We start from the raw sequence: 27,545 nt of genomic DNA, 5'->3' as shown, positions 1-27,545 counted from the left end.
AATATATTTTCAGCCAGTGTTTATTTATATATAGTATTTGAAAAAGCCAGTTTCCTTGGTTTGTGCTTCTTCCACTAACCAGGGTGACAAATGTCAGGCTTTAGGATACCATCTTCAAATCACGCTGTGGCTAAAAAACATTAATCATTTGGTGGCCAAATGTCCAGGAATTTTAGCTTGTAGTTAAAAGTAAATAAAGTAAAAAAGTAAGTAAAGTTAAAAAAAAAACAAAAGTAAAGAGACCCCACCCCCTCCAACTCTCCTTTCTGCTTCCTGTAAAGGAGTCTATGGTATGGATATATGTTATTTGAAGGGATCATAAAAGTTATATTTTATATTTTCAAAGAAGTGAGTCATAGATGTTTCACAAAAATATTCAGTGGTGTGCAGCAGCAGAAAGAAAAAAAAATGCGTTTGGGGTCAGGGGACCTGGTCTCAAATCATAGTTTTGCTACCTTACCTGTGTAACCTTAGACAAATCACATAGGTTTTTGTTTTCTCATTTGTCAATGAAATTACCAGATGACCTCTATGATTTCTCCTAACTCCAAATTTGTGATCCTATTATCATCAATTGTGTCAGCTGTGGGAACTCTTGCTACCAACTAGGTTTATAAAGCAACTATGATTTAGTTGCTAAGGTCAAGGAAGCTGCCTAAGGTACCCAACAGGTAAGTGACTTGCCCATGATTACACAGATAGTAAGAGTCAGAAGATCTAATGCAATCCCAGCATCTAACCACTACCTTAAGCTACTTCTCATAAATGTGTTACTGAAGGTAAAATATAATATTTTATTTTTTGAAATCTATCACATAAAAAAAAAGTTTCCTTCTAAAATATTTTGCTTCTTAGTGACAATCAAGAAGGAGGAGGAAAAGGAACTGAAGAATTCCTGTAAATTTCTAAGTATGTCTGATTTTGAATAAATATGTGTTGCCACCAGAGCCCCTGACTGCAAAATGGCTGCCTAAAGAACAGATGGTTTCTGAATATTATAGGGAATCTCTACAGGAAGAGCCAGCTCCTGCTATTATCCTGCCACCCTTTACTTTTATGCTCGAAACATTGTCCAAAGTAAGCTGTGAGTTGACATCCAAATCTTCCTGGTGGCTGCAAGGTAACACAGACTTCCTGAAGTCTGCAACACCAAAACACATGAATTCTGGCAGGTCTTAAAATGTAAGGGCTTTGAGCACAGTCATTGGAAATTAGTCCCTAAAAAAAAGAAAATCAGCCTACTTAATTTAGGAGAGGTCAGAGAGTTGGCAACCAAGTGATGAATTTTTCCATCCATATCAAGTCATGAAGGCCTTCTATATGGAAGAGTTACAACTTACAGTATTGAAGGTGATATTCACACCAATGAAATTACATCCCTGATATGAAATAAGTCAGACAATGAGGATGGAGTGACTTGTCCATGAAGATAAAGAAATCCCTATTACTCTTCAAGTAGATACTTGGATGAGCACTTATTAGGAATTCATGTTTCTGATAAGGACTGGACTAAATGACCTTTGAAACCCTTTCAGTAGGCTGATCCTATGATTCTAAGAATTGATCCAGCTTATTAGAGAGGTGACTTTTTATTACATCAGAATTATTTTGTTTTCTAATTAACTATGTTTAATTGTACCATGAAAGAATTTCCAATATTGACGTAAGGGTGGGACAGGATAAAGTGGGTACCATCATGGTATCGCCAAGGAACAATATTAAAATATTATATAAAATTATAATAATAACATTGCTTATTGTTATTGCTATTATTATTATTGTCACTCTAAAGAATGTCCCAGTTTTAATAACTTAAAACTGTACTAGAACTTTAGGACCTCTTGTACACATAATGTCTTTTCATATAGGAAGCAGAGTCAACTGTCTTGTTAAAGTTAAAACCAAATGCATTCCTTTATCTTCTCTGAAGTCTAACTCATGTGTTCTGGTTTTTATATCACAGTCACTTCTGGATATACCTCTTCCAGTCTCTTTTTTTTTTAAGTCAATGGTAAATAATGAACATGAACAATTGCACAGGCAATCAAAAAATTTAAATAAAAAATTTAAATAAAATAAAGCATGGGGCCTAGTGACAGAGGCCTATTTGAAGCCTGAAGTGACACTGGCCTTGCTAAACGCAGAAATTTTCTTGGCCGCAGCAATTCACAAAAACCATTCCCTAGTCAGGGGAGTAGGTTTCATTCTGTGACGTTGGAAGGAACAACCATTTGAATGACATCATAGATCCTGGATGTTTGGAAGTATTAATTCAAAGACTACATTTTTGACATACCCTTAGTAGAACCCATGCTTGCTGTGGACAAATTTATTCCAACCACCTGATCACTTGTCTTAAAAATTAGACCTCTTCAGAAGTGGCATAAGGTTATACTTTTAAAGACTGTGAGTTCCCCCTCCCTGGAGGAGTTCAAGCAAAGGCTGAGAGGCCACTTGCTTGCTTTGTGGTAAAGCAGATACTTGCTTTTAGTCTAAGGGGTCACAGCAGTGGGAACTGCAGCCTCAAGGCCACACATGGCCCTGTAGGTCCTCAAGTGCAGTCATTTGATTAAATCTAAACTTCATAGAACAAATCCCCTTTTATTAAAAAGGATTTGTTCTGTAAAACTAGGACTCAGTCAAAAGGCCCCACCCAAGGACCTACAAGGCCATATGTGGCCTCGAGGCCACAGGTTCCCCATCCCTGTTAGACTATAGTCAAAGGGGAGCTAGATAGTGCAGTGGATAGAGTGCCAGGGCTGTAGTCAAGAAGACTCCAGGAGTTTCTGAGTTCAAATCTGGCCTCAGAGTTACATAGCTGGTAAGTGTCAGAGCCTGTGTGACCTGGGGCAAGTCACTTAACCTTGTTTGCCTCAGTTTCCTCATCTGTAAAATGAGCTGGAAAAGGAAATGGCAAACCCCTCCAGTTTTTGCCAAGGAAACTCCAACTGGAGTCATGGAGTCAGATACAACCAAAAAACCAATGAAAAACTATGGAACAAAATAGACTAGTCACACCCTGATTAGTGTGAATAATTAAATCCCTAAATTACTCATGCTATTTGAATTTACATCGTATATTTCCATTGGTCTGGAACCAATGACTATATTTTACATAATTCTAACTTTGAATAGTGTGAATTTGAATACGTACAACCATTTCAGGGGATTAATTATTCACACTAATTAGAATCTAGCTGTAGGTGAACTTTGAGATCAGCTAGATCAATTCTTTTAATTTTACAGGGGAGAAAATGAAAGCCCAAAGAAAGAAAATTACTTGCCTATGACTCTCTTTTAACTTCCCAATAAATGCTCATTCCATTCCACCTCTTTCAAACTTACTGAGTTCAAGATGTAGCTTTGAATTTACTGGTACATATACATACAAGGAGGATCATAATATAGGGAGAGGGGAAGGGTAATAATCATTTATATAGTGCCTACCATGTGGAAGGCACTGTGTTAAGTCATTTTACAAATATTATTTCATAGTATTATCTCATTCGATCCTTACAACAACCCTGTGAGGTAGGTGCTACTATGACCCCCATTTTACAGTTGAAGAAACTGAGGCAAATAGATGTTAAGTGACTTGGTCAGGGTCACATAGCTAGTAAGTGTCTGAACCAAATTTGAACTCAGGTCTTCCTGACTCCAGGTCTAGTTCTCTATATATTGTGCCTGTTATTATTAGATTATTATTACCTCCAAAGATTATTTCCTTGAGGGCAGGGATTGTCTTTTGCCTCTTTTGTATCCCTGGCACTTGGCAAAGTGCCTGGCACATAGTAAGAGCTTAATAAATGTTTACTGATTTATTGATTTTGATTGATTAATAATGAGAAGAAATAAGGAAGGAGGCAATAGATGGCATTCATGTGTCTGTCTATTAATCCTCCCTGGTTCCAGAATTATCTTTTTAGGTATACATTTACACACAGAGTACACCCATTCTTATCACCTGGGCCATGGAAGTGCCCCAAGTCCAGATGAAACAAGGCTAGTCTGTAGTAGCTTGGAAACAATAAGACAAGAGACAGAATAATGTTAGCAACTAGACCTTTGATTTGCTCTGCTAACCTGAGTAACTACAGTCAACTAACTAACTGACAAATGAAACTGACAGACAGTTGGATACGGGAAATAGAAATTTAATACCCTAGGTCCAGGATTCCCAGGCAAGCCATCTTCTCCTTGTTCTCCTGGATCTCCCTATAAGAAACATAGAACATAATTACTGGAAGATGTCAGGATTCTGTTGCCTCCGTAGGGAATGTCACTGGTTATCTGACAAGGCTTTGGACTCCATGTGATAATGTTATGGCATTGGCTCAATTCAATTCACCAAACATTTATTAAGAATCTAGAATCTGCTGTGCTCAGAATGGAAGAAACACAAAAACATACAACTGAAATTTACATGCTGCTTTTAGGTTTTCAAAGTGCTTTTGGTACAATTTGATCTTCATACCAACTGAACGAGGAAAGTGCTGCAAGTGTTATCTATAGAGAAATTCATTGACTTGCCCAAGGTCACCCAACCAGTGAGTTAGAGATGCAAGACTCAAGGACTCCGTCTCTCCTGATTCCAAGTCTAATAACTCTTTCTACTGTATCATGTTGTCTATTCCATTATATTGTGAACTCCTTGAGGAAAGGGACTGGTTTGTTTTTTTCTATTTTTGCATCCCAAAGTTAATCCTAGTGCCTGACACATGATTAACTCTCAGTAAATGGTTCTTGGCTAACTGAGTGCTATCAATCGATATTTATTCAATAAATGGGGAAAAAATATTAAACCCTACTATATGCAAGAAGGCCCTGAGTTCAGTGCTCAGAATTCACACCTTTCCTGTCCTCAAGGAAATTATGCTCTAAAACAGGACATATGACATCATGTCTTTCTAGGGAACCACAAATAGCATAGACCATGAGAATGGTTAGAAACTGTTCTACAGACTGCTAACTATTTTGAGGCACTGAATTATTATGAAAGATATTTGTGAGATACGTGAGATTGTGTGAACGTGAGTTTGAGATACATATCAAATTCATTCTGTACCATCAAGGAGCTTACAATCTCTAGGGGATATAAGATAAACAGGCAAACTGCAATACTAGAAAATGAACATCGTAAGTGCAATATTACAGATACAATGTACTATGAGTTTTAAGGAAGGGACGATCATTTGCAATGATGGGGTAAGAGGAGAAGTTAGGAAACTAGAGAGGGTTCATAAAAGTGTAGGCATTTTAGCTCTGCCTTAAAAGATGATTACAATTTCAGTGGATACAAGGTAATGGGTTATCAATTTAGGGATGAGTGTCAAAAAAAAGGCATGGAGATAAGAAAGGGTAGAATGTGTTTCTAGAACAAAAATGGTCTGTAGTCTAGCCTGGTTTGAACATTAGGGGATGGGCACAAAATGATGTAATGTGAGAAAAAACTGAAAGAATAGATTGAAGTTAGGGCCTTGAATGTCAGCTAAGAAGTTTGTAATTTAGATAGTAGACACTGCTTACACAAACCAGTAGAGTGTCTAGAGACACAGTGACTCTAAGCCTGAGGAATCTGATAAGTAGGTGCAAAATTTGTATACGAAAGTACCATGAATCAGCATAAATACATCAGTTAGCAATACATCAAAGGAATAGCCCAATAATTCAAAAGCACTGGTAATTGTGAGTACCTAACACAGTATTTGGCCCATAGTAAGTGCTTAAATAAATGCTTGCTGACTTGACCAAGTAAAAATGGAACACCAGTTTTATGTAAGCCATCCCAGTGATACAAAGTGGAGCAAAGCACACAATAATTCAAAGTCTCAAAGCAAGGGCAGTCTGGAGAATAGTTTGTAACCATTCTCATAGTTCATGCTATTGTGGATCCCTAGATACACATAATACTGTATTTCCTGTATTAGAGTATAGGTTCCTTGAGGGTGGGGAGTGAATTTCCAGAACTGAAATAGGTAAGACAAGGACCACTCTCTCCATTATACAAATGAGGAAACTGAGGCTCAGAGAGGTTAAGTGAGTTTCTCAATATCACATAGGCAATGAATGGCAAAGACAGAATTCAAATTCAAGTCTTCTCACTCTAAATCCTGTGCTTTTTCTATACTACATGGCAATGAAGGCTTCAGCAGAAGATCTTCCCCAGGTAGGGGAGATCATTCTGAGAAAAGCAGGCAAAAAGGATCAATTCATGGAGAAATATTAGGATAGGTATTCTTAACCTCAAGTACATGAATTTTTCTTTTAATACATTGAGAAATAAATTTCAATATAAATGGTTTCCTTTATAATACTATGTATTTTATTTCATGCATTAATAACACTCTAAGAGGGGGAACATAGGCCAAATTGAAGGAGTCAACGACTTAACAAAGGTAAAGAACTTCCATATGAAGGGAAATCTTACCTGAAGTGGACTCTGAATTACTAGCTGCATGACCTTGGCCAAATCACTTCACCTCTGAGACTCAGTTTCCTTATCTGTCAAATGAGGGCGATAATACTTGCATGCTTTGCCTCACAGGATCAGGTGAGAAAATGCATTTCACAAACCTTAAAGTTTCTTCAGAAATATGAGTTAGTCTTTGCAGCAACATTAATGTTTATAACAGCAAAACAAACCATAGTGATACATTGCTGTGAGGCTGAGTAAGGCAGGCATTTGAGGAAAGCAACATCTGTGTGGTCTCTGAGCTGACAACATCAGGAACCATCACACTGAATTTGTTATTCTGTCTCTATCTGGGGAAGCAAGAGTTACCCAAGCCTCTTGAAGCATAAAACATTCCCCTCACACCTCTTCCTTGATGTGCTAAACATTGTTTAAAGGAAGCTATTGGGAAAATTGATTCTTCCACAAACCAGCTCAAGGGTATGAAATGTTTATAGTCCTGGGGAAATTTTTTATTATTTTCTTTTATCTCGCTCTGACTTTTTCCAACCTGTAAGGAGTCCCAGATGGTAATAACAACAATAACACATGCATCTAGTGCTTTTGTAGGGCTCTTTATGTAGAGAAAGATGGCTGAGTTCAAAGGTTGGCCCTAGCACTTGACCCTGAATGAGTGATCTTTGTGGGATTCAGTTCTACTATCTGTAAAATGGACCTAATAATACCTGTACAATCTACCTCGCAGGGTTGTTGGGAAAACTAAATAAATTGATAAACATGAAAGGCTATCTGTACAGACACAAATGACTACAGTCTCATTGGCCAGTCTCACCCCACCATCTTATACAACCACACTTCATGATTTCAAGCATCTGTAATTTCGTCAATATGAGTATATTCCCACCTATGTCTCTTCACCTACAAGAAATGATATTTTAGAAGAATCATGCCCCTCCCTCTAATTTAATCCTTGGTGAGTGGCCTTCTAGTGATGAACCTCTTGAAACAGAGCTTTGCGGGCCTGAAGATGACAGAATCACAGTATGTGACTAGATCATTACTTGAAGCTTTTCTAGCTTGTCAGGATCTGTCAGACTTAGGAGTCCACTGGCATAGCCTGCAAGAAGTCCAGGTTAGCTCCAGATCACAATGAGGCATGAAGCCATAGTTGAAAGCATAACCCTAAACCACAACATAAATACAAGGAAAGAAGGGAAAGAGGATGGAGGAGAGAAGAAAAGAAAAGGAGAGGAGAGAGAGGATGGAAGGAGATAGGAGGGGAAGAGACACAGAGGAGAAAATAGCAGCAGTGACAGTGGCAATCCTACTCCAAAATTTAATTGTGGCTTGTGGATAACACTTGGTTCTCACACAAACATTGGCAAGTGCTACCAAGGTGATATGGTGACAGAGAGAGGGATTACCATATTTTCCTTTTATTCATGGATAATGCTATTTAAAAGTAGGCTTCCATTTCAGTCTAAATGGTCAGTCCCATCTAATCCCTCTATTCTGTTTTCCTTTGTCCCAGATTTTGGGCAAGACAAACCAAAAGACAAATTGGGCCCCTGTCTTGGATCCCCAAATCTAACAGACTAACATATTAGAAGGCCTCTGTACTCTCTGGAAACAGAACAAGCTGACCCAGGGGCAGTGGCTGACCAGTTTTGAACATGGAATGACCATGTGTTTTCTGTATACTCTAAATACCTATCGAAATAGCTTCATATCCATAAGGCCTGGACTCTACAGAGAATCATTTCTCTATGTGCCAATCAGTACTTCTGGTCTTGATTTTTAACTATTGTTGAAATAACGCCTTTTTGTTACATGCTTTAAATTGTAAACAATAGGAGTTTCCATCCCCAACCCCCTCCATGACATTGGAAACATTCCAAGTATTTACTGTTATTGTGATCTCAAATGTGATCACAAATGAGCTACTTCTCTCAGACTTTAGGTTTCATCACTAGAGGCTAGCCCTCAGAAAATGAATTTGGTAGGCTACAACTCCTTGCAAAGACTGAGTCAACAAGCATTTATTAAACACTGACTGTTTGCCAGGCACTGGTCATATTTGTGTATGTCTGTTCTTCAAGGACAGCCTGACTGAGAGTTCAGAGAAGTCTATTATCAGGTTGGCTGCAAGGAAATGATGTTTTAAGGCTATAGAACCTCTAGAACACTGGGAACTAATGAACAGAAGCATAGCTTTTGTTTCAATAGAACACCTACACCAATGATATCACATATAATAGGAGAAAAGAGAGGAAAAAGAGGAAGAAAATAAATAACAGTGGTAATATACGATTAATAATAGTAATTCTATCAGTAATTGCACATATACATATATATACCTATATACTATATTATTTGTGTGTATATAGGTATATATATGTGTATTAATGGTAGTACTAGTGAAGGCATCATTAGAGTAAAGCAATGGGGTATAGTGCTGGATGTATAACTAAGAATCAAATAACTCAGGTCATATGGCCAAAATCAAAGCCACCCCACTTCCAACCACAACTCTCCCCTTCACCTGATGTGGACAGCTGGAGAAACTAATGTTGGTAAAGCGTCCAGAAACTAATTCCTCACCTTTCTGAGTATAATCCTCATAAACTCAACCCTATAAGCAAATGAAAAGTGTAACAAACTGCAAACTAACCTTAAGATCAACCTTTTCATAGCTCTCTGATGATTAATGTATTTGGAAACGAATAATGATGAAAGTAGCCCTTTTTGGAATGTTAACTTGGGCAGTCTCAGATTTAAACATATATCTGATACCAACCTTGGGTCCTTGCAATCCCGGAAGTCCATCTGTCCCATCTTTACCAGGGGAGCCCTATTCACCAAAAGAACAATAATAGGTCAGATATATGCATATGTAAGTAATTTCAATTTAGAACGTTGCTTTGTACTTGGATATGATGACATCCCCATCGTCTGGGATTATTTTTTCCCAAATCTTTGCTTGTTGAAATCCTGTTCTTCCAAAGCCTGACTCAGAGGCCCCCAGTTACATGAAAGCTTCCCTGGGTATCCACAGACGGAACTGATCACTCTGCCCTAAAATTTTCTAACATCATTTTTATTCTTTCCTTTGACCTTATCATATTATTTGTCATTTACCATACCAAATATAACAGATTGTAGCAAGTGATATAGAGGTGGCATGATACAGTGGCCATAGTGCCACACTCGGTGTCAGGAATATCTAAGTTCAAATTTCACTTCTGACAATGAGGAAGTTTCCTATGAAGAAATAGGAATGACATAAGAAGAAGATTATGAATGTAATGTCCTATGTCATATTGATAGAAAAGACTAATAATTCATAGGAGGCAATTTACAAGAAAAAAAAAACAAAATAAATAAATAAAACTCATTGGCTTAGATGTCTATACATACATGCACAGAGGTTGATAACCGAGATCTTAATGCAAGAAAGTACATTGGACCTCATAGAAATTGCTGAGATTTGAATGGATGTGGGTCATGACCAGACCATGGTAATGGGAAGATAGATTGTATTCAAAAGGGAAAAGATTAGACAAATGAGGCATCATAGTATAATGTACCTGTGAAAAAATACACAAGTTAAAATGTGGAAAGTAGAAAGGATAATATTAGAATGAGGACCAATGGAGGAGGTACTATTATCATAGTAGTATATTACAGATTACCTAGTCTGAAGGAAGAAAAAGATGGTAAGTTTGGGAAAGAATTCATAAATCTGGCAAAGAAAAACAATGAGAGATTTCAACTGATCACATAATTTCTAGAGTTCTCTTTCTACCAAATGCACAGCAGCAGCTAGATTTTAGGAAACTAGATTTCAACGAGATAATAGAAAAGCTAACTGGCCCAAAAAATTCTTCAGGGAAAATCAATAACACACAGAGAGAAAGTTGAAATGTTCTCAAGATTAAAATTCTAATGACACAATCATTAAGGATTCCAATGAATAATAAAAGAAGGATATTCCTAAAAGAGTTCACTGTGGATATAGAAGGAACCACTGACCAAGGCAGAGTTTTTCAAAGACATAGATAGAAGAGGGAATCAAGAACAGCCAACAAAGGAAGAGTATAAAAGTGTCATTGTCTTATAAGAATGTAAAGAATGCTAACAACTGGAAGGAAATGAAACTTGTGTTTGATTCAAGGGATAATAACAAACATTATATATATACATATATATAATTTATATTATAATATATTTTATATATATATATATATATATTTGAAGCAAGTGAAAGATTAAAGAGGGGTAAAACTACCATTCAGGGCAGATAGGGAAAAGATAAGGGACACATGAAACTATAATTTTCAGATCAATCAGCAAGCATTTATTAATTACCCACTAATGTGCCAGATTCTGGATATATAAAGATAAAAACAAAACAATCCTTGTCCTCAATGAGATGATACTCAATTGGGAAAGAGAATATATAATATACATACATATGCTTGTACACACATATGCATATTATATATATATATAACAGTATACATATATATACATATGTATGTACATAAAATTAATAAAAAGTAGCTTTGGAAGGATGGGCACTGATAGCTGAGGGAGGAGGAAGTGATGAAGGAAAGTTTCATGTAGAAAGTACTACCTGAGTGGAGTTTTGGAGGAAACAAGGGCTTCTAAAAGTCAGAAGTGAGGATGGAGTGCATTCCAGGCAAGGGGACAGCCAGAGATACAGAGATAGATGGAGTGTCATGCATGATGAACAGTAAGAAAACCAATTTGGCTACACCATCAAGTGAGAATGATGCACAATGAGGGTTGAAAAGTCAGCTGAAGATAGATTGTGAAGGATTTTAAATTGAAAATGGGGGAGTTTATTAACCCAGAGGCAATAGAAAGCAACTGGATTTCAGTGATTAAGGGAGTTACATAATCAGACATTCACTTTAGGAAAATCACTTTGGTAGTTGTGTGGATGATACCTTTGAAAGGGGAGACCAGTAGGGCAGCTAGGTGGTGCAGTGGATAGAGCACTGGCCCTGAAGTCAGGAGGACCTGAGTTCAAATCTGGCCTCAGACCAAACACTTGCCACTTACTAGCTCTGTGACCCTGGGCAAGTCACTTAACCCCAACTGCCTAAAAAAAAAAAAAGAAAGGGGAGACCACTAAGGAAGTTATTAGAATAGTCCAGATGAGAAGGGAAAAGGGTTTGAACTAGAATTTAATTTAAATTCTGGAATTTGAAATTCTAGAATTCTAGAAATTGAATTCAAATTCAAATTGAATTTGAAAAAAGGTGACTGTGTGGGTAATGAAGGGATATATGGTAAGAAACAATATATGTCAAGGTAAGATATTGCAGATTCTTGGATATGTGGAGTGAGTGAGAATGAAGAGTACAAGATGACTGTGGGGATGGAAACATAGTTGACTGAAAGGACAGCTATGCTCTCAATAGAAACAGGAAAGTTAAGAAGACAAGTGGTTTGGGAGAAAACATAATTAATCCTGTTTTGCACATGTTAACACTGAGATGGCTATAGTGCATCCAAACTGAAAGGTCTATTAGGAAGTTGTAGGATTGGAGCTCAGTTGAGTGACTAGAGCTTGACATAATAGATGTTGGAGCTATATGTGTGGAAATGAGCGTTACACCAGTGTCTGAAGATGAGATTCCAATTGAAAGAAGTGTATAGAATAAAGAAAGAAGAGAGAAGAGAGAGGGACTGGTACAGAGCCGTGAGGTATACACACAATTAGAAAGTAATAAATGGATGAAAAGACAGCAAAGGAGACCATGGAGGGGTGGTCAGGAAATTAGGATGAGAACCAGAAGAAAAAAGTGTCACAAAAAGCTACAGAAGAGATAATATGCAGTGGGAGAGGGTTGTAAACAGTCCCAAATGCTGTAGAGATGTCAAGAAATAAGAAAGCCGTGACTTGCAGATGACACAAAACTGAGAGGAATAGCAAACATGTTGTATAATGATTATAACCTAAAAATATCTTAACAGGATTCAAAAAGAGCTAGTGCATGATAGACATAAATACCTATAACTGTATATAGAAATGACAGGAAAAAAAAGAAAAGAAACGACAGGCTGGAATGTTAGGTCCAATCTGAGAAGATGAAATCTTGTTGCATTAAAGTTCAAGTTCTATACTTGGGCTAAAAATAATCAACTTCACAAGTATATGGAAGAGTACTTACTGGCTGGCCAGGCTGACCAGGTTTTCCAGAGAAGCCAATCTCTCCAGATAGGCCCTAGATGAGGAAACCCCAAGAAAGTAACTGTTAGTCAACCATCTTTACCAAGAAGATATAGTAGATACATGACCAGCACATCACATAATTTGAATTCTTTTTATATGATCTAGAGCTTAGAAAGGTTATTAGAGTTTAATTAATTTTTGATAAAGAACAGGACTTTTTTTTTCCTGACTGCCTTCACAGGTAGATTCACTGAATCTACAAAATCATAGCTTCTAAGAGTTTGGAGTGTACTCAGAAGGTATCTACTTCAATATGTAACTGAAAATGAACTTCTTTTACAAAAAATATTGTTTTTCTAAGTTTTGCCTTAAAACTTCTAATGAGGGGGGAACCTTTTGACTCAGCCCATTCCATTTTTTCATAGTGCATCATTTCTAATAATGCTTTCATTAATCATCTCTGTAAGTCATCCCTCATAACATGTCTCTCTTTTTTTTTCACAAACAAAAAAAGGCCTCTTGAGTGGATAGGCCTGAAAGGCAAACAACATTTTAGGTCTCAAGCAGCTGAGCACAAATTCACAGGTGCCCATTTCACCATATATGGGCACTTCTACTAGTCTTGAGAGTGGTAGAGATGGGTGTTAGCTGATAGCCTCACATCATCTGGTTAAAGTAGCAGCTCCTTGGGAAAGGGAAGAGGATCTTTCTTTCATGGTCTTTCCATTCAAAATAACAGATGGTACACATTGACATACATTTCTAAACAGATTGAATTATGCTTCATATTTTTCATACTCCTCCCAACCCAAATGATGACATTGGACACAAAACAAAGTCAATCTTACTGGGGGGCCAACTGGCCCAGGTGGTCCTGGAACACCAGGAGATCCTTGAGAGCCCTGTAAAGAAAACAGAAAAATAGTTTGTTCATTAAAAATGGTGGAAAGTGAGGTAGGGATAGAAATGTCCCTGTGAATTAGAAGTTACTATTAGCTTTGTGTTTGAAGGGATGGAGAGGATATCTAGTCCAACTTGTCTCTGAACAGGAATGCTCTCTGCAATACAATTATAATTACACTTAATTGGAACACGTAAAGATTTGTAGTTTCACCATTATGGGGGTTGTTTCCACTACGGCAGTTTGTAATTTTCCAAAGCCTTCTTGAGTTGCTATGCAATAAGGAATAAAAGAAAAAAGTGAAAGGAAAAAAAGAAAAAGAGAATGAAGGAAGGAAAGAAGGAAAGATGGAAGGAAGGAAGGTTGTATTAATGTTTAGAAGCTCTCTTTTCATCTTGAAATTTTCAATCAAACAGCTTTCTCTGAGCTTTAGTGGAAACCTGGCTCCACCCTAAAAGCATGACATCCATTGCAATTCTTTTCACTGGAATTTACTCCTCCCATTCACCACTAACCCCAATGTATAAGGACTAGGACAAACACCAGGGGATCTAGACTATTTCGCTAGGATCAACTCTCAGGGAACTTTCTTCATTCAATGCCCATGCAACTGCTTTGTATCACTCTTCATTCTTGATGTCACCGTCTTCCAACATTCAGACTGTTTTTTAGTGCCATTAGTATAAAGCTCACAGACTTCCTCTCTCTCCCACCCTATCCCATCATCTCTAGTCCTTCAATATTCATTGTTAACAATATCAACCACTAGTACCTCCCTATCCTAAATTATTTTGTTTAAATTTTGTGCATATTTTGCATATGCTTATTTCTACATGTGCATATTATTTCCCTTTATAGAATATAATCTCATTGACCTTGTGTTATGAGCACTTAGCACATTTCTCATCGCAGAGGAGGTACTTAATAAGTACTAGTTGGTTGACTGACAACCTGACCCTGTTTTCTAACTTTCCACAACCCTAAAGACATTTTTCTTTGCATTACTACTGCTATGCTTTAGACCTAATCCACTTCTTGGAATTGTACCTCTTCTAAGGCCTATAGAACTCTGAGACTGCATTCTAGGCCACAACCACTTGTTCAAATGTCCACCTTTCCCGTGATCACTCACTCATAATAAACCTAGTGTTAAGGACCTTCCAGACTCTTCTGTAATTTTTTGACTTCAGAGACAAACCAACCCAATGGAGCTGAATGACAGCTTGTTCTTGGACTCTGGTCCCTTGATTTACCCCCATACTCTCAGTCCTGCCCTGCCTCCATAACTCATTTTGACTCTACAGTCTGTGACTTTAACATATCAGTAGTGACCATCCAAAATGTCTTTTGCTCCTAACTTTCCATTAGTTCTATCCTGTGAATATTTATCCCTTGGTACATGCCATCACTTATTTATTTTTGGTTCCTGCTCTAGGTGTGCTAAGTAACACTGGGGAAAGTCACAAAAATAAGCTGATTTCACCTGAAAAAAATCTAATTTATAACCTCAGACAAGATCTCATTACTACTTTAACAATCTTCAAACCTTCTCTGCTAAATTGATGATCCTGTAAGAAATATATCAACTCATTCAGGAAGGCACCCTGCATAGTTTCTTTCACAGCTGTCCACTGAGGAGTAACATGTTTCTGATACACCAACAAATAGACTAATTATGTCAATTATATCTTCCAATGGCCCTGCAGGAAGCAGCAGACACTTTCATAAAAGCCCTCACTTACCAAGAAGAATTACACCAACTTCCTCTATTCAAGATGGCTCTCTCTCCATGCCTCTACTTCTCAGAATTTAAAAAAACATATTTTCTGTGTGTGTATATATGTGCATGCACATCTAAGTACTTTGTAAACTTTAAGGGTACTATGTGAGTGTAAGTTGCTAGATCACAATGGCAACGTAATATAATGAAAAGGGTGCTGCATTTAGAGTCTGAGGACCCAGGTTCAAATCTCAGTTTTGCCATTTACTAGCTGTGCAACTTTGGTCAATGCACTCAGCCTCCTTGGGTCTCAGTTTCCTCATCTACAAATTAAGGTTGTTAGACTAGATCAGGAGTGGGGAACCTGTGATCTGGAGGACACATACGGCCGTCTGGATCCTCAAGTGTGGCCCATTAGCTGAATTCAAATTTCACAGTACAACAAACAAAGATTTGTTCTGTGAAGTTTGGATTTAGTCAAAGGGCCGCACTTGAGGACCTAGAGAGCCACATGTGTCCTCCAGATCACAGGTTCCCCACCACTGGTCTAGATGGCCTCTGAGGTCCCTTCTAAATCTAGATATGTTGTATTACAATCTCTCTCTGTCTCTCTCTCTTTCTCTTTCTGTCTGTCTGCCTCTCTCTGTCTTTCTCTTTGTCTGTCTCTCTGTCTCTGTCTGTCTGCCTGTCTCTCTCTCTCTGTCTTTCTCTTTGTGTGTGTCTCTCTCTGTCTCTCTTTCTGTCTCTCCATCTGCTCTCTCTCTCTGTTTCTCTCTGTCTCTCTCTGCCTCTGTCTCATCATTTCCCCTACCTAAACCTCAGTTTTCTTATCTGTAAAATGAAGGTATTGAATTATGTAATCTTTAAGCTTCCTTCTTGTGTAACATCATTATGCTGTTGAAACAAAGTTCTGGAGAATTAATAGTCCAACTAATGTGAAGAGTGAGAACAAGACTAGTAGCCAGAAACCTCTGCCTGGCTAATGGTGAAAGTATTTTTTTTAAAGGTTTGGGGCAGGGGCTCAATCATCTTTGCTCCCATATTATCCCGTCATTTGGAGTATGAGAGTATTTTAAAAGCAGCCCAGGAAGAGGAACACATGTGACCACTAGAGGGTAGTAAACATCCACAAAACAGAATAGTCCAGAGAGTCAGAGGGAGTAGGTCTCCATGTCTCTTGCAATCCATTCACCGTCTCAAAAATGCTCAAGTATAATTTAGCCCGAATGCAGCAGAGGAGTACTGAATCTTTCCTGAAAAAAAAAATGAGCACACATATTACAGGAACTGCCTTTTCTCTCCAATTCCTCACTGGCCCAATGTGCAGGGCCCATGGCTAAGAGATTTTCCACCTTACGTGGGAAAGGCAGATGTGGCTGACAGATGCAAATTCAGCCTGAAACAGTCTGCTGTAAGCACTTCAAAGTTGTCACTCAGCTGTCATTCAGCTCCATTGGGTTGGTTTGTCTCTGAAGTCAAAACATTACAGGAGAGTCCGGAAGGTCCTTACCAACCATGTAGTCCATTCTATACCAATACAGGAATCAACTCAAGAATACTCCTGACAAGTGGTTAACCAACTTCCCCTTGAATGTCGCCCCAGTGATGGGAACTCAGTATCTTATGTGATAATTTCATCCTACTATTGATGGGTCTGTTAGAAAATGCCTATCTTTAGTTATGAAAAACAAACAAACTAGAGATTCCAAAATATATTAGCAACTAACGGAAATATAAAAGATCAAAAAACATTCCCCAATACCTGAAGTCATTAGAGGCTATGAACAAATGGTTCACAAAAGGAAAACTGCAAAATATTATCAACCATATGAACAAATGTTCCAAATCACTAATAATGAGAAATTCAAATTAAAACAATTTTGAAGTTTTATCTCACACCCAACAATGACAAAAGATGGGAAGAGTCATTTTTGGAGTGACTGTGGAAATACAGGAATGAAAATGTAGTGTTGGTGGAACTGTAAATTGTTTCAACCATTCTGGAAAGCAATTTGGAATTATGCAAAGAAAGTGACTAAATACCCATACATTTGACCCAAAGATCCTGCTCCTAGGCAGGACTCCAAGGAGGTCAGGGATAAAAACAAAAGCTCTATAAATACCAAAATATTTCTAGCAGCTCTTTTTTTGGTGGAAGCAAAGAACTGAAAATAAAAGAGATTCTTATTAATTTGTGAATAGCTAAGCTAAACAAATTGTGGTGCATGAACTTACATTTACATGCATATTGCTGTGCTGTAAAAATTATGAAGATGAAAACAGAAGCATGGTAAGAATTATATGAACTCCAGAATCACATACATACTCCTCTGTTCAGCTTTCATAGCCCTTTACAACCTCGCCTCACTCTATCTTGCCAACTTCATGGACATCATTCCTTCTCTCTATCCCCGCCCCCCCCCCACACAACACACACGTACACACAACATGGTCAACACTAACTGCCTTTATTGCTCTTTCTAACACATAACTTTCCATCTCCCATCTCCATGTCTTTGCATGGAATCCTCATCTCAGAAAGTCTTTCTCTTTCTCCAAGATCCAGTTTACACACTACTTTCTTTTCACTGATCAAGCCCTACCCATTGAACAATTAAAACATATTGGTGTGAAATTATAACAACCAAGGTTTGTACTAAAGAAGAGATATTACAAAGTGCTCCCATTTCTTTAAGAGATATGAGGGACTATGGACATGGAATATTGTGAATAATGCCAGACTTTGTTAATGGTGATTACTTTTGCTGAATTACAGTTTATTATTTTTTTCTTCTCTTGTTCTCTATTATGGGAAGGGAAGATGAGATGGATATGTTGGGAAGTATAGGTGATATAGCTAGTAATTATATAGTGCTTTAAGATTTGCAACATGCTTTACAAATATTACCTCATTTTACCCTCACAGCAATTCTGGAAGGTAGGTGCTATTATTTTCTCCATTTAAAGATGAGGAAATAGAGGTGATGCATTAAGTGACTTGCCCAAGATCACATAGCTCTTTCTGACTCCAAGTCCACCATTCCATCCACTGAGTTGTTTTCCTATAGCTTTCACCCAGTGGTCCTGGTACTACCTTCTGGAATCAATTGGAACAGATGTAATCTCTTCCCCTCTGGTAGCTATGTAAATACTTGAAGACCACTATGATATTAACTCCGAGAGGCATCTTCTCCAAGGAAAACATTTCCTAGTTCCTAGTCCTAGTTCCCCCAACAATCCTTATATTTCAGCCACTCTCCCCATTCAGGGCTTTTGAATGGATTGGACTAGATGATCACTTTCTGCTCAAATTCTGTGATTTTTCTCTCTTTGGCCTGCATTGAGAATCCTTTGACTTGGTGGGGAATGCTGGACCTGGTCTATTCCTTCTACATTCCAACTCTGGCTCCCTCCTGACTCTCATGTTCATGCTCTCTTCCTAGTACCCCTGCTGTGCTGAACTTGGGGACAGGAGACCTGAGTTCTAATTCTGCTTGAGACATTTGAGACACTGATAAAGTACCTCAACCTCTTTGGATCTCAGTTCTCTCATTTGTAAAATAGGGATTATAGTAGCAACCCTGCCTATCCTACCAGGCATTTGTCAGGAAGAGACGAGGACTAAACCTGTAATTTCATTAATATAAGGAACTCCCAGGTAAGGAAACACTATCAATACAGGTCAACATCTACTCTGCAATTTATAGTCTTAGATTGAAAGGATGTGTGACTTGCCTAGGATTACACAAATATTGTACATCTGAGGCCAGATTTTAACGTAGGTCTTCCTAGCTTTGAGGATGACTCACTATTCATTTGAGCAGCTAGGTGGCATAGTAGATAGAGTGCTGGGCCTGAAGTCAGGAAGACTCCTTTTCCTGAGTTCAAATCTAGCCTCAGACATTTACTAGCTACGTGACCCTGGGCAAGTCACTTAACCCTGTTTGCCTCAGTTTTCTCACATGTAAAATGAGCTGGAGAAGGAAATGGCAAACCACTCTAGTATCTTTGCCAAGAATGGGGTCATAAAGAGTAAGATATGACTAAAAAGCAGTTGACCTAACACCTATCTAGGCAACACTGCTTGGCATCACTTAGGTATTTAGTTATCTTTGTATGTATTATTTTCCCCAATAGAACGTAAACTCCTTGAGGACAAGAATATTTCCATTTTTGTGTCTGAATTGCTAGTGCTTAGCACAGTACCTAGCACACAGTAGGCACTTAATGTTTGTTGTTGTTTCAACCAAGCAGTTTTGCCCTGTGGGGGTTAGGTAGGACAAAAGCAATAGTGTGAGTCATAATTGGCCTTCATTTACAGGTGGCTCTTGAGCTCACTCTTGAAGGAAGCTGGAATTTTAAAAGGAAGAAATGAGGAGGGTCCATGCTCCAGGCATGGGGATTAGCCCATGAGAAACCATAGAGGCAAGAGATAGATAGGCCTTTTGCCAGGGAACTGCAAGAAGTTTAGTTTGGTTGGATTGCAGAGGATAAAAGGATTTGTTCTGCGAAGTTTGGATTCAGTCAAAGGGCTGCACTTGAGGACCTAGAGGGCCACATGTGGTCTTGAAGCTGCAGGTTCCCCATCCCTGGACTAAGCCTTTTGACTCCCAAATCCAGTGCTCTTTTCTTTTTTTCAAACTAAGCCAGACAATCAAACAATCTACCAACAAAAATTTATTAAGCACTTACTGCATACCAAGAACCAAAGTAAGTGTTAGGAAGACAAAGGCAAAAGTAAAACAGCCCCTGCCTTCAAGAAGATGACATTCTGTTGGGGTGGACAACATTCACGGATAGAAGTAAAGACAAAATATTTTCAAAATCATTAGTAGAGTAGGCACTGGGAGCTGGCGGGATCCAAAAGAGTTTCATGTAAATGTTGGCGCTTGAGCTGAGCTTTGAAGGAAACACAGGACTCTGAGATGGAGGTTAGGAGGGAGCGCACTCTAGGCATAGGAACTATTTAGAGGCCGGATGGACTGTTGTGTGAAGCACTAAGGTCAGTCGGGCTGGACAACAGAATGGGAGAAGGGGAATGATCTAATAAATCTGGAAGGGCTTGAAAAGACAAATAAAAACATTTGTGTTTGATCCTAAAGGCCACATGGAGCCAAAATTTGAGCAGAATCGGGGCATTATCAAACCTGAATTTTAGAAAAGTGATATAGGGAAAATAGATAAGATAGGGGAAAGATCAGAGTGCAAATATCTGGGAAATAGGTATTATTATTATCCTGATTTGACAGATGGAGAATCTGAGGCAGAGAGTGGGTAAGTGATTTGCTCACAGTCACACAGGTGCTAATACATGTCTGACACTGACCTTAGGTCTTCCTGATTCCAGGTTCAGACATTCTGAGTTTGAGATGCTTAGGTGACATCTGATGAGAAATGTCCAGTTGGCAGCTGATAATACCATAAGAGTTTATTCTAGTATTTGCTGTATGACCTTGGGCAAGTCACTTTTCTGAGACTTAGTTTCCTCTTCTGTAAAAAATGAGGGTTTGACTCAATGATTATTAAAGCCCCTTTCAGACTGAAACCTGTGATTCTATGATGGCTTCTGAACCTCTGTTTGCTATTCTGTAAATAAGGACTTTGAACAAGTAGATTTCTAAAGTCCTTTCTAGCTGTAGCATTCATTTCCAAGACTTTCACATTTTAAGATCCCTGCCAGCTCTGACATTCAATGATTCTATTTGGGAGAACAGTTGTTGCTAATCCTGGTTCACAATTACATTTGCCATTGTGAATTTGTAGTTAAGTGATATAGCCATCATACTGTGGTATGGACAGCGACAGGCTATATGTGCTGGGCAAGGATCCAGAATTTCCAAAGCTGAGGCCAGACTGAAGAATTAAGTTGGTAGGAGAGTCCAGAGCACACAATGGCACTGTATCAGAAATGAACTGAACTTTGGTCCTGCACAGAGAGTGAGGGTCAGGGCAAGAAGAGGGTAAGGTTAGGCTACGGTGGATCACGCCTGTAGTTCCTGAAGCTACAGAATTCTGTAGTTGTCAGAGTTCTGAGTTACAGAAGGACTAAAGGCAATCCAAGCCCTGAAGCTGGAGGTTCCCCACTCCCAGTCTGAAGGGTCAGCTCTACCAACAATGAGTTACTTTACCTTGAGCCTAATTTTCTTCATCTGTAAAAAGGAGACAATACTACTACCTGTTGCCTCTGACTGAAGGGCTCAAGGAGCTTTGTAAACTATAAAGCGATATAGAAACATGAATTTTTTTTTATTATCATGAGCTATTTTTACTAACCTACTCTCTATCCCCCACAGGGCCTTGAACAAGGTAAGCTTGATAACTCTGTAATGTCTTGGTTCGATAACAATAACAATATGATTACATATAATGAATGCATGCAATGATAATTATAGGGGCTTGTAAGGAGCAACAGGAAAAGGATAAAGATCTGAAAACAACTTTCAAAAAAGATCTGGGGTAAGAGGGGGAGGAGAATGCTTCCGTTAAACAAGAAACAAGGCGGAGTGTGACTTTGCTGTTGACTGTGCCTCTGGTGCATTGAAGAGCTCCTTGAAAAACAAAGTGGAAAAAGCTCCCAAGATCCTGCCTTGATGGAATCTGTTGCTTTTCTACCATCAGCAGCTAAAGATGGAGGGGAAGAAACTCACAAGTTCCCAGGATGCTGCAAAGAGAGACAGGAGTCTGGCCTCTCCCAGACTATTAGGACCCATTATATAGGAGGAATGATAGCAAACAGTGAGAGGGCCCTCAGACAATCATGGTTTTAGAGAAGGCAGTGTCTCTTGGCATTGATGTAACAGGAATCCAGCAGGGACAGGGTAATGCCCATTAGACTGAATGGAATACATTTAGCCTCTTCAGCCCTCAGGCTTCTGGTGTTTTTCTACTATTCTCCTCCCCTTGCCTTCTCTGAGTATCTGATTATTATTTACTGGATTCTCTGCCTAAATTCCCCACTGGCACCAAGTCTGCAGCAGTGGGAAAGTGTTTAGTATAGTCACATACTTCAAATCACATTACATGAGAGCTGCAAAGGGCATAGACTGAGATCATAGAACAAAGACTGTAACTGGAAGGGGCTTTAAAAGACAAAGCATGGAATGATAGAGCTGTGAGGGACTACAGACAAAGAATATGACAACATAAAACACAGAACAGTGGAGCTAAAAAAGAACTCAGGCATTATGAAGTCCAGCCAATCCATTTCACTGATGAAGAAACTGAGAACAAGGAAGGAAAAATGACTTTCTCAAGTTAACTAGCTATAAAGCCAGGAACAGGGCCAAGTTCTCCTGACTCCTGACTCTCAGGATTCTCCCCAGCATACCATTTTATCTCCTATTCTAGAGATGAAGAACCTGAAGGCAGCCCAGGTGCAGATGAAATAAAATTCAACTATCAACCGGGAGATCTGTGTTCTGATCCAGCACCTGATGAACTAATGATCTATGTGATGCCAGACACCCTCACTAGATCTTTTCACCTCTGTTTCCATAAATAAATGGGCTATAGATACCCTAACTTAACTTATAGAGTATATTTTTATTTTAATGGTGATAACCTATTGAGTTCTCTTCAACTTCTGACATTTAATGATTCTAAAACATCATCCTTACTTGGGAGACACAATTTGAAGTCCAGAGCAGATACATGACCAGTTTCAAGTCACACAGCAAACAGGTGTTACAGAAGCAATATTTCCTCCCTGTGGTGGGTAACTGTGGTCAAATACATATTTACCACAATATAGAAATTATGGAGGCAAAATCTAAGTTTTATTGTTATTCACAAGCACAGGCTAAGGCCTCAAAGAAAACCTGAATCATTATGAGGATTCTGACAGGGCAAACTTACATCAGAGTGACAGAGAAATAATTCATTTACACATTTCAATCTTGTATGTTCCTTTTAGGCCATAAAAGTTAAAAAGAAGGTTTCAGATTAAACCACTTCTAGAGGGTTCACAATGGGCTGATTGAGGAGGATGATTTCAGTGTCCCCAAAGAGTCAGGGGTAGTGGGGATTCTTCCTCTAGGTTCCTATCTAAGGAAAGTTTAAGGCTTTCAAGTAAAATTTCACATCCCATGGGACAGCTTTTGGCCAGATGAGATTAATGTTAAGACAGAGTTTGAGTTAACCAAAGATTATAGGAAGAATGGCCCCAGTCCCAAATAATAAAAAAGATATTAAATATCCCTATACAGCAGACAAAACTGTGATTAGGGCTGTGCTCAAAAATGATTGTAAGGAATTTGCAGATAGGCCATAGAGTGACAATAAGAAAGATAATTGTTAATTGCTTGCAGGAGTATGGAAATGAGAGGACTGCTCTATTAAGACCTAGTCAGATAACATCTGAAATCTTATATTTAGTTCTTCATGACACAGTTAAGAAGATCATTGATAAGAATATCCACAGTGGGGTAACCTGAATGGTGAAAGGCATCAAGTCTCTGCCATATGAAGCCTTTTGACATCTAAAGTACAATATTGACCATCATGCATGTTCCCCTTGTCTACCTTCATCTTCATCCGTGTATCTAAAATTTCATGTCATTTAGATGAAAAATAAATGGAGTTTCAAATAAAAAAAGTAAAATGTCTTGTTAACTGGCATATTTTGTCAGTCACATCTATAAATGGAAGTCTTATTTTCAGAAATAGAAAATAAGTCCTGAGAGGTCTAAGTGCACACTATGTGATTTCAGGGAGATCAGGAACTCCCTGCCCTCCTCCCTCCAAATAACAAGGGGATAAAAGGTCTTTCAAATGATACAAAACTTTTCACCCTATACTGAGGCCTACTGCTGTCATTGTAAGCACCCTGGGGAGGGTTCACCCATTGGGTCTACCATAAAAAGTCTAGGGCATCAGGAGAGGCACAGGTTAGTTCTCTTTGGACAGAAGGTCTCTCTTTCTGTGGTGGAGTGGAAAAATCTCTGCATTAGAAAGCAGAAGGCTTAGATTGGAATCCTGTCTCTGCTGCTAACCAACACTGTGAGCCTCAGGTGAGCTTCCTAACCTCTCTGAGCTTTACATTTTTCATCTGTTAAATGTCCTAAATGATCTCTAAAGTCCTTTCCACTTCTAAATGCTATGAGAAGAAACGGGGTGAGACGCAAGGGGAAGCCATGAGGGAAGGTGACTTTTAGAAGTTCTGGAGCAAAGGAAGGGAGAGAAGAGTCCAGGGAAGGCTTGTTAAGATTAAGAAGGTCTGAGCACCTCTGCAGACATATGGGAAGGAACTGGTGGAGAGGAATGATATGGAGGTGCAGGGAAATCAGGGGATGAAGGCTGGGCAGAGCTAGAAGTGGAAGAAGGAGGGTATAGCAGTGTTCTCTCTCCCCCATACTTTTTGAGTTAAAAATATATAAACAGAATGTGCATATAAAATATATAGAGAATACATTCCATATGTGTAATATACATATATGTGTATAATGTATTATAATATATAATATATATAATTGTAATAGTAACATACATACATAATATATATGTGTTTATATATGTGTGTGCAGACAGATAGATAGAAAGATAGCTAAACAATGAATTACATTAAGAAAAACATAACTTCCATAATGAAAGAGGTCCTGCTCCCACTGTACCCTGCTTTGTTTAGACCGCTACTGGAATCCATTTTGTCCTAACTACCACAATTTAGAATAGACATATTCATTCACTCAGCTATTTATTCATTCATCTATGTCTTTCTATCTATCTAATTTTAAGACTAGAACTCTTTATTTCTCTAGACTGGAAGTGTACAGGCTATTCATGAATTTGGACCCAGTGTGATAGTCATGTGAGATGTGGCTTGCCCCATTTTGTATTTGGGCTAGTTCTTCCAGGAAGGAAGGAAGGGAGAGAGGGAGGAAAAAAGGAAAGAAGGAAGAAGCAAGAGAAGGGGAGATGGAAGAGGGGAGAGAATGTTAAGGGGGAGGAGAAGAGGAAGGGTAGAAGAGAAAAGGTGGGAAGGACAGAGGGAAGCAAGGAAGGAAAATAGGAAGGAAGGAAAAAAGAAGGGAGGGATGGGAGGAAAGAGGGAGAAAGAAAAAAAGAAGGAAGGAAGAAATTTATTAAGCACTTATTATGTGCCAGGCAGAGTGGATATAAAAACAATGCAAAAAGAAATACAGTCCCTGCCCTGAAGAAGCTTATATTCTAATGTGGGGGGGGGGGACACAACACAAAAAACAAAAAAGATTGGGAGGGGGCAGAGATTTAGGATATGAAATAGGTGTTCTATTCAAAAGAGACCAACTCATTCTTTGACTTTTGCTATCCTCCTCTGTAAAACATGAGATTCAACTAGATAATCTCCAAGATCCTTTCCCTCTTTAGGATTTAGGAATTCTAACTCAGACTCAGACTCAGACCCAGACTGTCAGCAGATTACATCATATGCAGGGAAAAGAATGGAGGGGTTGAATTTCCCATCTAACGTGTTTCTTGGCTCCTTGTTTCTATTCCAAGCTCTGCAAAGATTACAGCTTTGCTTTGCTTCATTATATCACAGAGATTTACTGAAAGTCAATATTTACTTGTTGTAATTTATTGTGTACCTCACCCACCCAAGGAAGTGTCTGTCCTGGACTTTATGCTGGAAAAGGGACCATTAATACTGCAGGGATATCTGCTCCACGGCGTAATTTTCCTTGTTATACTCCCAACTAAGCTGAACACCAGCAGAGGAATCAGGTTTGGTTTTCTGTGAAAGTTGAGTGGGAAGCTGCTTGGACCACAAGAGTCAGGGGAGAAGAGATGGGGGCAGTGGGGTAGAACTGGGTTCGAATACCTGATCTGCCTCTTACTAGCTATGATTCCTTAATCAAGTCTTGTTCTTTCTGACCTTCTATCTTATCTACAAAAAAAAGAATAATAATAACACTTAGCCTCCCTCATTGGTTTGTTGGGAGGGCTAAATTCAATAACTTATAGAAAAGCACTTTTTAAGTATTCCCTAAAATTGGCAAATGATAGAATGAAGGGCTCAGTCTGTGAGACTGTCTCTTCCCCATGGATTTATCATGGAACTTACTATCCAACATTTATCTATGTGATGAACTGATAGATCATAGACGAGATAATCAGAGACTTTCAGAGCTATGAGACCCTAGAGATTATCTAGCCTAACCCCTTTGTTTTACATAAGAAAAATGACTTGACCAAGGTCACATACATAGTATGTGAGGTAGGATTTGAACCCAGGTCTTCCAGAGTCTCTCTGGTCTTCTAACTCCCATTCCACACTGAAGCTCAAGTTGCCTGGCCCTGAAGAGATGACAAAGCCTCATAACTCAAAGGAGTGCCATTCTACTGGATTATTCCCAGGGCCCAACAGAGTGGCGCACACTTTAGACACTTAGTTGAAGTGTTCTGGTTTGCATGGTGCTATTGAAAGGCAATATGGTAAGAGAATAGAAATCCAGCATTGAAATTAGAAAAACCTGGATTCAAGTTTTGCCTTTGTCACACTCTCTGTGTGGCCACAGACAAGCCACTTAAAAACTCTCGGTAATCCAGGCAACTCTGGAAAGACTGTCAGTTGCAGATTTGTTGCCATTTATTATCAGTGGAGGGAGTTCTCACTTTCCATACTGGGAGATCGCTACTCTGATGAAATCTCAGGTTAGAAAACTTCCCACCCTTGACTCCCCGCCGAAAAAGTGTACAATACTAGACCAAAAGTGAGAAGCCTCTCTACCCTCCCCCCAACTTTGAGGAGCAGATGCTAGAGTCATCAGGCTTGTCTTTGCTTGGGGGAAGGGAGGCTGTGATGAGAATGATTAGACAAGATGTGTAGGTGGGGAAGCAGACTACTGTGATCAGACATCACATTACTCACCAGCTACAGCATGTGGGTTGGAGACCAAGGCTATTAATAGCTCGAGGAAGCTCTGGGATAGTCTGACCTTTTCAGACGCTGGTAACGTGAAGTTTTTTTTTTTCCTCCCAGTTTCTAGTGGAACTGACCAAACACAGCTTCTAAGCCCATTTTTATCCATTTGCTGAATAGTGTGATAGAATCGGAGGCTGGTAGGGATTTAGAGTTACTCTAGTCATGTCATAGAAGGGGAGGGATAGAGAAAGAGAAAAAGTCAAGAAACCTGAGTTGTAGTTACAGTTTTCCCTCTTATTAGCTGTGTGCCCAGTGGTGGACAGTCCACTGGGCTTGGAATCAGAAAGACCTGCATCCAAATCCCAACTCAATAGTTATTCACTGTATGACCTTACATAAGTTACTTAACGTATCGGGGCCTCAGTCTCCTCATCTGTAAAATAAGGGAGTTGGACTCAATGGCTT

At 38.9% G+C, this 27,545-nt stretch overlaps 1 protein-coding gene across 1 annotated transcript in view; it reads right to left on the bottom strand.

Annotated features, from left to right (window-relative positions):
• COL22A1 (collagen type XXII alpha 1 chain) overlaps positions 1-27,545 on the bottom strand; it is a 523,255-nt gene that overhangs the window by 171,740 nt on the left and 323,970 nt on the right. The window contains exons 23-26 of the mRNA XM_027845270.1: positions 13,466-13,519; positions 12,616-12,669; positions 9,210-9,263; positions 4,162-4,215 (exon numbers count right to left, since the gene is read on the bottom strand). Of these exons, the coding sequence (XP_027701071.1) occupies positions 4,162-4,215; positions 9,210-9,263; positions 12,616-12,669; positions 13,466-13,519 (216 nt within the window). The remainder of the gene's footprint in view (positions 1-4,161; positions 4,216-9,209; positions 9,264-12,615; positions 12,670-13,465; positions 13,520-27,545) is intronic.

This window comes from Vombatus ursinus, unplaced genomic scaffold (assembly GCF_900497805.2).
Source record: "Vombatus ursinus unplaced genomic scaffold, bare-nosed wombat genome assembly UNPS02005236.1, whole genome shotgun sequence".
NCBI lineage: Eukaryota > Metazoa > Chordata > Mammalia > Diprotodontia > Vombatidae > Vombatus > Vombatus ursinus.
This window is presented reverse-complemented; position numbering and strand designations above follow the sequence as displayed.